Below are 14,822 nucleotides of genomic sequence, written 5' to 3'. Positions count from 1 at the left end.
CAGGACCTGTCTAATTACAGAAGTTACACAAGTTACACGGATGATCAGTGTGAGGAATTCACAGGTCAGATAGGAAAAGAAATTGCTGCAATTAACTGGGAATTATATGTGCACAGATCAATTTAGAGCAATCTACATAGATTGCTAACTGTGTGCTGCTGCTCTATGACTCCTCTATGTTTCTTATAAAGTAATAGTTTCAAAATAACTATAAGTAAATGCTACTTTATTTTTTTTTCATTTTTTCTAGTAAGTGTTACAAACTGAAATTAGATGTAGATATAAGGACATTCTAACTAAATACATTAATAAATTTAAACTGACATACTTTTAAAGGAATTTGAGGATATTCAGAATTAAAATAAAACTGATTTTCTCAACAGATCCCTTACTTATAGTTGTCAACTTGAAGTTAATTGTCTGCAAACTTTTCAAAGAAAGAAGTTCCTGGGTAATTGCTGAGGGAAATCACAGAGGCTGATAATTAACTTCAACATTGCAATCAGTTTTCAATCAAACAGATTGTATGACTAAAAAATTGAATAAGGGCATTACAGTGCGTTTTCATACTCAATAATTTACAGGGAAAAACACTTAATTTTGATGACAGAAAGCAACACAGTAAATGGTCTTCTCCAAGTGTGGGACTTCAAGATATCAAAAGAAGGGGAGGGAGGAGTATTTGCAGAATAGATAGCTAGCAAAAAGCTGAATGAAGAGAAGAAGTCAGCCAGGACAATGACCACACTGATATGTGACAACACATGCTGTAAAATAGAGCTGTTCAAGCTGTGTGTGCAGAAGGACCAGCTAGGATTTGGTTTTAATTCCCAAACTATCACAGGTTAATGTCTTTATAAGGCAAATGATCATTAGAAAAATGAAATGAAAACACAAAATATTAGTAGAAATTGATATGAGATGAATGGAATATGTCTCCTTTTCTTTGAATAATGTCTTTTTTAAGTTATATTTTTCTTTATTTTTGAGAATTCCATACAGATATATAATGAAATATGATCATATTCAACTCCAATATCTCCCCCTCCAACTCTCCCATTTCTCTTCATCTCCTCCAACATGTCTTCATGACCTTTAAAAAAACACTGTGTCCAATTACTGATGCCCATATCAGGTCAGGGGATCATCTATGAAGCCTAGCAAACCTACCAGGAGCCATAACCTCAGAAAGAATGCGTTTCTCTCCTGCAGCAGCTATCAACTTAGAATAGTGCCTCAGAAAGCACTGGGCCTAGAGAGCACTTCCACCATTTATGCAAGAGTTTTGCTCAACTTGATCTTCTTCAGGTCTTCTGCAGGTAACCCAAGGTGTTGTGAGATGATAAGTACAACAACCATATCATGTCTAGAAGATAGCATTTCACAGCATTCTTCCTCACTCTTCCACTTAGGCCTTTCTACCTCCTTTGGGATGTGCCCCAGGCATGGCAGGGAGCAGGGGTTTGAGGAAGATGTCCCATTTATGGCTGAGCACTCAGTCTCTTTTTCTCGAGACTTTGTCTAATTATGCTCCTATGTATTAACTGTTGCTCACAAAAAAAAAAAAGCTTTTCTGCCCATGGTTGAAACAGCCCGATGTGTGTGTATGTGTGTGTGTGTGCATGTATCTGAGACAATTTGACCATGATCCTAGAGCAAATTAATGAAAGTGAGTAATATTCCAGAATCTATGACCTCTTCAACTATGTGGGGTTTTTGTTTTTGTTTTTGTTGTTGTTGTTGTTGTTTTCTTTTTCTTTTCTTTCTTTAAGTTTTATGAAGTAGTGCTCAAATCCAGTCAAAAAGTGCTTAGCTGGCCCAGAACAGCCATGCCACTATTGGGGAAGTAGACACACTTATTCTAATGTGCAGAGTCCAGTGCTGTGAGACAATTGTAGCATCCTGCAGTGTACGGCCCAGCACTGTGGAAGCTAATCACCAGGAAGGAAGTTTCCCACTTTGTCTGAGATTGATTTCTGCATGTCCCACAGCTAAAGTGTGTGCTGTCTTCAGCAACAGGACATTATAATGTAGTCATGATGGAGAACCAAGAGCAATAGCAATGCTCTGGTTTGCTTGAGAGAATTCTGGGTCCTCCATTACCACTACGGAGAGATCCAGTGCCTTCCACTGCAGCTCCTGTTCAGTAACCCTTGCCTTCCAGGGGCACCATTATCCACCCATGGAGGTAATTACATTTAAACTCTTCTTTAATGATGTATTTTATTTAGACTACTAACTAATGGGCTTTCTTCAACTTTTTGGATGGTATTTATAAACACATCCCCGTGTGTGTGTGTGTGTGTGTGTGTGTGTGTGTGTGTGTGTGTGTGTGTGTGTGTGTTACATGTTAAGGCCATAACTCTACTGCTGTCACATCACCAGCTCCAAACATTTACTGTTGGTTTTCTATTATCTCATAATGAAACAGAAGCTATATGTAAACTGCTCCCTGAGTTTACAGCAGATAGTTGATTAATGGGTTCTTTTTCACATAAATTGAAAAGGCCTCTGACCATGGGAAGTTAATCTTGAAGTTGTATGTAAGAAAACAAATGCCACAATGTCCAATTTTTCTTAAAATTTCTTACATAAGTTGTTGACTTTTCATTGTCTAAACAATTAGAAAAAACCCTCTAGGTAATAAATAACTAATGACAGTCATAAACAAGGCAACATGTCAACCAAAGAGACTTACTGTCCATGAGAGGTCAGAAAGGAAAACTGTCCATGAGAGGTCAGAAAGGAAATTACATGAAATTTCATGTAGAGCAGTACAGCTGGGAAACCAGTGTATGTTGAAAAGAGAAGATACTGTAAGGCCTGATAGGAGGGTAAATAACAAATACAAAGTAAAGTACAGAATCCATCAGTCAGACTCTGAAGTTGGCAATGTTTCCAGCCAATGAGGAAGGCATTGAAAACAAACTGGGGAGTCTGGGATTTCCAACGTACTTATAAATTAAGCAGTGCAGCAGGGTTAGCAGGTAGCTTGATAAGACATGATAAAGGGAGGATTATGGGAGTGGGTTAGGGGGAAATGGGTACGTCAATCATGAACAGTGAGATTTTTATCTGCTGTTTAAATGCTGTGGAGCTCATATACAAGAAGGACTGTGGGACCCTTTCTGAGCTCTACTAATATCACCCGACTCAGAGATTCTGGTTCACAACCACACTGGGAATCATACTTAGGAACCAACACCAAAGGCAAGAAAGAATTTTACATTTACATAATCTTCCCCCCATGATACTAACATCATGATGTGTCTTCTGAACTTTATACACACCTGTCACTTCTAAATAAGAATTAGTACAAATGAACTTTTTCTGCTTTTTCCTTTTTTATGTTAAAAATGTTTATTAAAAACCCTATATTAATCAATACAAGTGAATTATAGATAATTAAATAATTCAACACTGGTATGTGTATCTGACTTTTTCTACTTTGTCCATTCTTGATTTTTTTAAGATATATTTTTTTACCCTTTCAAATGTTATTGAGGACTCCCAAGAGCTTTCATTAACGTGGTTTATATTTACCAAAATGTGCTATAGTAGAAATTAAAACTAAGAAATACTTAAGACTATATTTTATTTACTTTAACAATATCTTATATACTACCAAAAGAAGCATTAAAATGTACAGTATAATATATGATGTATATATAAAAACAGCAGCATTTTCTGAGAACTGAATTTTAAACACTGTGTAGCTTTAAATTATCACATTCATAGAGGGAAAAGATGAGAAAAAATATTCTCAGAAGATATAGCTTAGCAAAAATCTACTGAAAAGCTAGTGATATAGTCCTGCACTTGTAATTACAGCACTTAGGAATCTGAGAAAGGAAGATGATGGTGAGTTTGAGGCCAAGCTTGACTACATGGAAAATTCACATTTTTTTCTGTCAGTCATTCTTTCAAAATAAGCATTGTTCTGCAAAAATAAGTTGTTAGTTTAGCATGCAACTCAATCTTACAATTCCTTCCCAAGATGTAACATATGCCTATATTCTGTACTTGCATATTTCCCTTCCATGTGCCCATCATACATATTTTCAACAACATAGCAAGGCATGTAGCTAAGAGTTGAGAGTTAATATGATTAATAATAGTTACTGCTTTAATAAAATCAAGATGACTTCTTAAAAATTATCACATGCTTGTGGTGGTAAGAAAACAATGTACATTTCCATACCATGGCCCTGAGCAGTGCTTAGAGATGGTCAGGGTATCTATCCATTACAGTCACTGTTAGTGAAAATAAACAATAAAAAGTCTGTCATAATAAAAAATAATAATAAATTACCCTTGTATTCTGTCATTACTGTGGAAGTAGTTTTGAATTGAGAGATCACTGGAAGGGGGTCTTCAGACACAGTGGTTCATAGACCGTATTTAAGAAATTTTGCTTAATTTGTCTAAATATTTTTAAAGTATTGACAGGGCTGTACAATGCTGTCATCATTTAATCAAGCTTGTATTGTTAGATGTGGGAGTTGCAGCTAATGTTTTGATAACTTGTGATGACACCTTTCTCCATAAATCTAAATACTATCCTCTAGTAATTTTACCTGGTCAGGAAATATTTAAGGTGTGCTTTCAAATTCATGTCCATGGGAAGTCCCCTGCCCTGCCTCTGGTTTAAGTTAGGTGTCTGTGAATTCACTAACACTGCACTTGAGAAGTAGAGTGATGACCAAGCTCTCACTGACAGCCCCACTTTACTCAAGGTTGGGTTACAGGAACTCGGGTCAGCTGTATGCTTATAATTGCATCCATATTCCTGGGCATGTTCCCATGAAATTGCTCCATCGTGGCTAGCTTACTTTTAAGCAGTCACAGGTTTTGTGGTCAACATATTAATTTCCCGCATGAAAAGATGAGAGAGAAGCATGGCAGCTGCTATCTCATTTGAGCAAGTTCAGCAAAATTTGGTGTCTTAGTGTGTTTTGGGTTCCATGACCCTAATGATGAATCTTTTCTTTTCCATCTTCTGGCATTTCTAGTTGTTTTTGCAAATCTAGCTCACTCTGAACTACTTCTACCAAATGTTTTGCCTTAAGAACTTGGAAATGAAAACGTCTAGCTCATTGATCTTTCCCCCCATTTATCTCTGTGTTTTCAAACTGGCCCTCTTCCTTCCCTTCTCTTCTGTGTAGTCTGGCTTTACTCCTCCCATTTCTGCCCTTCCCTTTCCCTTTCTCTCCAACTCTCTCTCTCTTTTCACTTTCTTCTTTCTCTCACACAGGTTATTTCTTTAAAAAAAAAAAAAAGTAAAACCACTGTATTTCCAAATAATTGATATTGGATTATTTCATTCTCCTCCTAACCCTTTATCATTTTCCTTTATCCAATCTCAGATCACTAGATCTTTTATAGATCAGTGAGAAAATGTATCTCTACTAGATTCTATTCTTTTTTTTAATATCTTAGTGCATCATGCAATTTTATTCTATCTTTGGATTCTCATGATAGATTTAGTGTTGCATTTTTGATGTTGACTTTGTTTTACCTTTGAGTGTATATGTATATATGTGTGAATGCCAGTGCACATACATCACAGCATGTATGTGGATGTCAGAGGACAACCTTGCATATGGTCTTCACTTTCTAACATACTTAAGTCAAGGTCTCTTATTGTTCACCACTGCTTATACCAGCCTCTTGGTATCCTGTCTCTGCCTCCTGTCTCATAATAGGAGTGTTCTGATTACAGTGAAGTACCACATCCAGCTTTACATGCATTCTGAGGATTTGAACTCAGGTCCTCATACTTTCTATCCAGCACAAGCACTGAGACATTGCCCCAGTCCCTGATATTTAGTTTTTAAATATATACAAACATGAACAGATGAAAATGTCTCCTGAATTAACTTTTCTCTGTCCCTTCCAAGCTTCCAGACCTCTAAAGAACCTCCTCTCATCCTTTGTCAAATGTTTTTTTTTCTGCATAGCTTTTTACCTAAACATATCTTGGCATAGTCTCAGCATTGTAGTTTCAAAGACATTAAAGCACTGTGCCACACTTCCTGCTGCCTTCTTAAAATAATGTTTTGAACTTGTTGCTCATTTGTGCTAGATGACAGCAGCAGATTTCACATGTAAATGCCGCTTGTGCTTCTGAGTACCTGGCTTGTTTCGCTTTGAAAGTGTGGCTGTGGAACTGACGGTCCTGCTTACATCTGACTTCTAGCATCTTCATGACCTGCTCCTGTCACACGGTGAATAAATATATGATCTCATTCCCATGTGCTATTTCATTCCTCCCGGTTCTTTCCACTTTCTCCCACTGTCCATATATTTGTACTATGCAGAAAAGAAGGTAATTTAGAAAAAAAGTGTCAAAAGAAGAAAAAAATAATAAAGAGAATAGTTTTCAATAATTGTTAGGTATCAATGTGTAGTAGGCACTGGTAACAAGTGCATCTAAGAAAGTTTAGCATATCTACAAAAATCCCTCTAAAGAGAAATTCTAGAGGGATGAACCATGCACTGATCAGCACTGTAAGAGAATTTACTCTTGTAGAGAATTTAACATAAGCTGTATGATTTATAAGCATTGGATGCATTTCATTAAGTGAAAAGAAATAATAAAAAAAAATACCATAGTCAGCACCATCATCCCAGCATCCCCCTTCCACCTGGGAACTAACAGCATTCATGTCTGGGAACTTGAAATATTATCTGGATTCTCAGAAACAATATATAGAAGTTATCTTATTAGTGGAAGCCAGTTCTACCACACTATGTACACAGGCAATATCTTTTAATAGAAAAATCACTATGGTAATTGCTTCAAATTATTTTCATGTCTGCACTGCAAGTATATCAATTCCTGAAAGTATGATTCTCCTTGTTCACTGCTGGCAAAATATAAACTTGTGCAGTCACTATGTAAGTCAGCATGGAGAGTCTCCAGAAAACTAAACAGAGAACCATTATGTGACACAACTATGTAAGTCTTGATTATGTGTCAAATGCCTGTAAGTCATCATCCCACAGAGATAATTCTTATCTGTGTTTAGAGCTGTACTATTCATTGTATCCAGGAACTAGAACCAGCCTAGATGTCCATCAATAGATAACTAGATAAAGAAAATGTGGTTAATATGTACAATGGAATCTTATGCATCCATAAAGAAAAATGAAACCATGACATTTGCAGGAAAATAGATGAAACTAAAAACCATTAAGTCAAATGAAACAAGGCAGCCTAATGTTTTCTATTATATGAAAAGCCTCGATTTAAAGTGTGTGTGTGTGTGTGTGTGTGTGTGTGTGTGTGTGTGTGTGTGTGTGTGTAGTGTTTATATATGTGTTTGTAGATCACAAAATGAGACAGGGAATCATAAGGGGAAATGAGTATCTTAATGGAAACGGGAAGGAGAGGGCAACGGAAATGTAATAGGAAACAAGGGGAGGTAACCAACTAGATGGAGAGAGAGATAGGGGAGATGGAAAGGGGAAGATGAGATCAAAGTATAAAAGCATATTTACAAAGATGCCTGAATGACCCTCATTACTTACATGTTAACCTAAAAATAAATTAAAGATTGAAATGAATAACAAGAAAGTATGGTTCTGCATGCTTTCAGGAGGACAGGGAAAGTCTGGTAATAATGTCTCCTTGGAGATTAACAGAAAAGACCATCCATGTTCCTGAAATGCTGTTCCCTTTTGTTTTAAATTTTATACTGACATTTTGAGCTAGGTTCTCCCTAACCATCTTCTAAACCTGCTTTCAGGAGATGCACTCCTGCATATATCTCTGTGTGTGCATATGTCTCTGTGTGCATGTCAGTGCATGCATGAATGCACATGGAGGCCACAGAAGACCATTCACATCTTTCTTTCCTTTGGAGTCAGGTTCCTTCATTGCATGGAACTCATCAAGTTGCCTAAGATGGTTGTTCTGTTAGCTCAGGAATCCACTTGGCTCTACCTCCCCTGCTCTGGGATTATAAGCATCTACATAAGCCCTTATCATATGCATTGTAGGAACTGAATTCAGGTTCTCATAGTTACGTGACAAGCTTTTTTCCAACTAAGCTGTCTTCCTAGCCCCTAAGCGTATTTTTAATGTAAATATATTATGACATCTTTGCTTAAATGGAATAGTAAAAGGGCTAGGTGTTCAGTGGGTTTGACCTAGAAGCCAGTCCGTTTTCACCAGCATGTAAAATGACAGACAGATGAAATGAGACAACCAAGGCTAACAAAGATATTAAGCCACGTCTGATAAAAGTGGCAATTATGTATATAAATTTTATAAGTGATACTCTTGCTAATCATAAAGGTAATTAAACAAATTATGAAAGTACAACAGTGTATCAAATATTAATTGATAAATTTACAGTGCGTGAGGGGTTTAACTGGCCTTTTCCTATCACTCCTGTCCAGTCACCTGCCAAAAGCCAGTCTTCAATACTTAGCGTGACAGTTGTGTCACTGTCTCCTTTCTGTTCCTTTCAGCCTGGGCAAAGATTTATTTATTTGGTGCCCTAATGTTTTATCATAGCTGGATAATTTCTCCAAAGCACCAGCAATTAGTTGTGCATTACTGCTTAATGATTATGGAGTTTCTATTTGGAGTGATGAAAACATTTTGGAGATAGATAATACTGACAGTCGCATAACATTAGGAATGTAATTGATAAGAGTGAAGTGTACAATTCAAATTGGTTACATTGGCAAGTTAATGTTAGCTACATTGACCATAATCTTATGTTAGCCACTAAAATTTAATAAAAAATTAATATTATCGTATGACATTGAAGTGTGTGTATATTTTATACATATGATTGTGTGAATCGGGGACTAGAAAAATGGCTCAGTGGGTAAATGCTTACTTATCAAGGATAAAGATTTATATTCAGATCCCCAGAACCCATGTAAAGCCGGGCATATGTAGTAGCCTATGTCTGCAATCCCAGCATTCATACAGTGAAATTAGAGGTGGGAACAGGAGACTCCCTAAAGCTGTGTGCCAGCTAGCCCAGTTTACACAACAGTGAATAACAGACTCTCTTAGACATACATGAGCACCTACATTTACATCAGTGAACATATATATACATATGTATTCCCCCACACACAGACACAAAGATTTTAAATGTGTGAATTATATGGCATATGAATTATATCCTAATAATGCTGTTCAAAACAATATAAACATTCACCACAAAGTCATGTTGATTGCTATAACATAGATGAGTTTTGATTTCATTCTTTTTCATTTTCATCATTGCTCCTTTACAATATTTGTGGATTAATATTACAAGTAACTCCGTGTTTAGATTACTGTTGGGGCTACCAACATTAAAAAGTTTTGTACAGTGTGTGAAGTAATATATTAACTTAATGGTGTTATCTGTAGGGCATGTGTGATGTTTAATATATATAGATAGGAAAGATATTAATATTTAACCAAAAGAACCAAGAATTCTCAAGAATAGGAGCCATACCTTTGGTTGAAAAACAAACAAAATGGCTTGAGGCTGGGAAGAAACACCAGCTTTGAAGTAGGAGGATTTGCAACCACTTGCCTTGCGCCACTCCCTACGGATGCCCGTTTATTACAACGCCATACCCTAGAGCACACATTATCATCTTTGCAGGCAGTCATCAAACCCCTGAAATGCAGACCCCACCTGTATATTTCACTTTAGCAGAAAAAAAAATTTAAATTATTTAAGACTTAAGAATCTTTTCAGGAGAATAATTGCTTCCTTCCACATATTTAGATGATGGGGGGATTTTTATCAACTTCTGCCTGGCATCTCTGAGTTGCCTGAAGCTCCATCAGTCCCAAGCCAAAAGCCATTGTCTTAGAGAAACATCTTTTGTGTCACCCTGCCTGGTCCATCAGGTTCTAGTCACCTGCCCAGTCCCTGGACTATCTGTCCTGCCTAGCACTAGAGTTAAGCGGCTTCTACTCCCTGGTTTTATTCCCAATTTGAACTTAGACTGCATTGCTGTTTTCAGGGTCTGCTGTCTGTGACTGCCTCACATTTCCTACTTCCTAGCTTTACTCTGTTTTGATACTTGCTAAGTCATGTTCAATCTGTACTGGACCAGCTCTTGCTTTGGCATTTTGACACATTTCAAAACAACCTTTATTCTCTTGCCAGTCACTGGTTAGAGAGTGGTCCTGCCTAGGTGCATGCCCGGAATATACTGCTCTGACAATGTAACATGGACTGGTTTGGGAAGATTGAAACAAACATGAAGATTGAAAATGAATTTATCCAGGTCAAATGGAGCAATTCCTAATATTCCATTAGTGGGTTAAGGAATTAACCGATAGATGGTTGAATTATTTAAAGTTAGATATATAGCTGTTTTTCAAATTATGTCCCACAAAAATCTGCACTAGGTATATTTGTCATTTACCCAAATGTAGTCTTAATGACAGTAAACTATTTTATTCTCGACAGATTTAACCCAATGGTTTAAAAAGCAATAGCAGTAGCATGCTTAGACAATATTGACACTGTGTGGAAATGTGTTTCCAAGGAAACATCATTACCCAAGTTAGATTCTGCAATGCTTCTGCTGCTTAGGAAAGGACTATGTGGTTTGGGTAGATGGTAATAGGAGGTCTAGCCTCTAGAAACTTTAAACAGAATATCATTAAGAGATTAGTCTTTTTCTTTAGTATTTATGGGCGTATACTGACAAACTTACTAATTAACATTGTACCCTGATAAGGCAAAAAATATTAAAGCATATACTTTTTCCCTCTTGGTTGCTGTTAAGACAATGGTAATCATCCCAGGATTGCCACCCATCTCTGTCTCTCTCTCTGCCCACCCCCCACCCCTGTGTATGTGTGCAAGTATTTGGGATTTTTACTTTATTTTAACTGAGCAGTCCTTGGTTGTATTATTTTTGTTCCTGTTGTGAGTGTCATTTTTTTAATCAGCTGTTCCAGAGTTGCTTGTCTTCCAATGAGAATAGAAAGTATAAAAAGAAAGAAATCGTTTAAGAGTTCAGTTATGCTGAATTGTTCAGATCTAGTCCATGACATAAAAAGAAATACTCACATGAAAAACTCCTCAAGAGGCTGAACAGATGACTCAGTAGGTAAAGGACTTGCCATGCAAAGTAGAGAACTAGAGTTCAGATCCCCCAATTCATGTAAATGCTGGGTGAGCATTGCAACCTTCTTATAATTGTAGACTGGAAGGTAGGGAGACAGGGAACCACAGGGACAAGCTGCTTACTTAGCTAAACTAGACAAAATGGTGAGCTCCAGAGCCAAGAAAGAGGCCCTGCCTCAATGAAGAAAGAGAAGAGTCATCAAAAGAGACTTCCTCTATCAATTTTAGGTTTCCATACAAGATTCAAATAAGTGCATGGGTATAACACACACGTTCCCACACATATGTGAACACACACACACACACACACACCAGATACATGCAAAAATAATTAAAGCAAAACTCTCAAACACTCAAATATAAGATTATTGGTTAAACTACTAGATATTTTGACTGATGGTCTACAGATTTCTACAGGAGATACTGTCATAAGGTGTGGTCTCGGGATGTGGTTTGGCATTTCCAGTCTAAGAGAGTCCAAGGCAAGCTTTCTATATTACAGTGTCACATTACATTGTTCCTTCTGATATTGCATTGTTAGAAAGTCTTGAGCAATATTTAAGAAGTCAACATTGAAATCAACTTATACCCCTTTTATTTGCCAGAGTCTATTTGGATCTAAATATTCAAGAGATCAAATTATATTTGTTTTCAAGAATATGGTTTCCTTGGTGTCCTGCAGAGAAAAAAATATATTTTATGGTAATATTGATGAAAATAAGTATGCTGGCGAGACACTGTGTCTCTCAAAAATTTCTAACAGTGACCTGAATAAGTACTGTGAAGCACTTGATACTTATTTATTGCCAGGTAAGGCGATATATGCCTATAGTTCCTTCACCTAAAGGTTAAGGCAGAAGGAAGGACAGTTTGAGGCTGCACTGGGCAACATAGCAAGACTCTGTTTAAAAAATGAATAAGGAAATAAAACAACCAGTGCTCTTTCACTAGCGTTTGAGTCTTTGTGAGCCTGTTTTGTCCTTTTGTTATTTTGTTTTGTTTTGTTTTGTTTTAAGGAAATCTGAAGGGGGAGGCAACTGTGCCTTTGTCAATCCACTTTATGGGAATTTCATCAACCCAGAGAAAACAGAGGTAAGTGGAGAAGCAAATCACATTGATTCAGAAGCAAATGTGTATATGTGCACGTGTGCATGCACACACACACACACACACACACACACACACACACACACAAAGACGTCCTACCCACCACCAATTAGTTGTGTTTGGAACCATTTCTACATCATGGCTAAGAGAAATATTCTAATGGACTATTTCTATTTCAATTGAGGGTTAAAAATCATTTAAAGCTCTAAAAGTGAGTGATATTTTCCATTTAGGACAGTTTGATTCTGCTTGTAAAATCAGTTCACTGTTAAATGGCTTTGTGGTCACTGTACCCCCTCCAAGAGAGCTGGTAAATCTGGAAAATATCAACTTAACCCATGAGGATCATTAGTCAGCTATTCCCAGTAACTGCTCCTTGAGCATCTTGGCTTATTTGTAGCCTCAATAATAAGTATATAGAAAGCTTGGGTTTTTTTCTTATTACGTTTTAAAATATTTACTTTATATGTGTTACATGTCTGCATGTTTGTGTGGGGAATACACACACACCTGAGTGCAGGGGTAGGCAGAAGGATGTGCACTCAGAGCTGGATTGCAGGTGGTTTTGAGGGCCAGACATGAGGCTGAAGCCAAGCCTGGGTTCTCTCCAAGAGCTGCACATGCTTTGAAGACCTGAGCCATCTCTCCAGCCCTCCTCCTGCTTAATTTTTGTAAAATAATCTATCAACTGTTTCTTTCTTTTTTTTTTTTTTTGGTCTTGATATTGAAAATGAGCACGAAAGGGTCAAGCCAGACAGTTTCTAACATTTCAGGACATTTGTATGATGTGTTGAAGACTAATAAGTGTGGGCTTTTTACATTTTCATGTTTTCTTCAACAAATATGTCATGTACACTTTTAGTTTTGTTTAGGTGGAAACAAACAAACAAACAAAACAGTGGAAGAAGAAGCAGGAAATTTCCCTGATTGTGAAGGAATTTATGTGAATGATTCAGTGAAAACATCAAACATATCCCTACTCAATTGATAATATATACCTACAGACATGCAATACTTAATCAACTGAATAAGAAAGACATAACAAAATATATGTATATTTGTACTGAAGATAAGAAAATTTGGTCTTTTTATCTGCAACTTAGATAAGCTTTTGGTGTCTGGTAAATGGAAATTCTAAAAATAATTAAAATGAAAAGCTTTAAATGTGAAAATCTGTATGATAGTATCTCAGCAAATAGGCAGTCAGTAAATAGTAGCTAAGAAGGTGCCCTACATTCCTTGCTTTCCTGAGAAGACAGCCATTATAGTACTTGGGTGTGTGCCTCCCAGAATGCACAGCGAGAGGTGTAGATGCAAGGCCCACTTTTCAACATGCTCTCATGCAGGTTTCCCTGCAGTTTCCTATTGATCCCTCAAAGCAAAACTTCAGAATTTCATTTTCTTTCCTTTTCACATTCTTTTAAAATTCAACTTTCAATTCATTAAATATGACTAAAGAAGAAATCCTGTCACATCTGTTTCTATTGTTTTGGAAAATGAATTAAATATATTTTAACTTAATTGACAGGAAAGAAAATAGACTTATCTAAAACAATATTCAAAACCCATGCAGAAATGCCTTATAATGATATTTATTTGGGAAGCATAGTAAAACAAAACAAACAACAAAACTCAATCACCCATCAGCCACCATCAAATACGTTCAACCTTTAGCCGTTTTTGTAATTTTTCTTACCACATGTGCTCCCCAACCCACTCATGATCTCCTAAACAAATCACAGCTATTATTTAATTTAACTATGAAACTTCAGTTGTAAGAACACATTGATATCTTGCCTAAAGATGTAGCAGTATTTTCTTGATACTATCAAAATATATTCAGTGTTCAACCTACTCCAGTTGTCTTCCATGTAAATAAGGCTTTTGTAGTTCTGTCCAGCTCTTTTTGGTACTGTATTTTTAAATCAGAATTTCTATAAAGAACAGTGTGAGCTGGGGCAAGGCTCAGGGCACTCTAGTTATCATTACTGTGATATTAATTAGAAATAAGCTTCATTCTTCATGATCCTTTCAGAAGCTTCCTATCTTACTCTAGAAAATACTAAACTTCTAAATGTGTTTCCTCCTTAGAATTCCATCTATTCTTTCTCAAATCCATTTTATGGTGCAACATCAGGAAGCCTGGAAACGGCGTCTCATCATATCAAATCATAACATCAAAACTGTTTCATTCAATGTGTGTTTATAGAAAATTTCATTCACTAAACTGACTCTATATGAGGTTAAAAAAATCAAATGTTAGTGTGATTACAACATACTGAAGTAGAGCTCCTTGCAGATTAATTGAATGTGTCCATGGAATCACAAAAAGCTCCTAATCTTCATTGTATATCTGAGTACTTCAATAAAACATTCTGCCTAATCAATGTTTGTTCCTTTTATTTTATCCTCATCATTTATTTTTAAGGGACTAAAAGATAGTTTATTTTAGAGCGAAATTTGAGTGGCCATGGCCTGAGAACAAAGATTTAGGTTACACTAAATTGTGTGTTATTGGAAGTGGTTTCACAATTTTGCAAAACAAAGAAAGTCATAAATCAAGGCAAGTTTAAAATATATTGGTGAGTACATCAGGGAAGATAGGGC

The 14,822-nt window shown here is 36.5% G+C and overlaps 1 protein-coding gene across 1 annotated transcript in view; it reads left to right on the top strand.

Annotated features, from left to right (window-relative positions):
- Malrd1 (MAM and LDL receptor class A domain containing 1) overlaps window positions 1-14,601 on the top strand; it is a 602,817-nt gene extending 588,216 nt beyond the window's left edge. The window contains exons 39-40 of the mRNA XM_076572692.1: window positions 12,125-12,200; window positions 14,307-14,601. Coding sequence (XP_076428807.1) covers window positions 12,125-12,200; window positions 14,307-14,390 — 160 coding nt within the window. The 3' untranslated portion in view covers window positions 14,391-14,601. The remainder of the gene's footprint in view (window positions 1-12,124; window positions 12,201-14,306) is intronic.
- Window positions 14,602-14,822: the final 221 nt, after the last annotated feature.

The sequence above is a fragment of the Peromyscus maniculatus genome, chromosome 5 (assembly GCF_049852395.1).
Source record: "Peromyscus maniculatus bairdii isolate BWxNUB_F1_BW_parent chromosome 5, HU_Pman_BW_mat_3.1, whole genome shotgun sequence".
In the NCBI taxonomy this organism is placed as follows: domain Eukaryota; kingdom Metazoa; phylum Chordata; class Mammalia; order Rodentia; family Cricetidae; genus Peromyscus; species Peromyscus maniculatus.
Note: the sequence above shows the minus strand (reverse complement) of the source record. Positions and strands in the feature narration are given on the sequence as shown.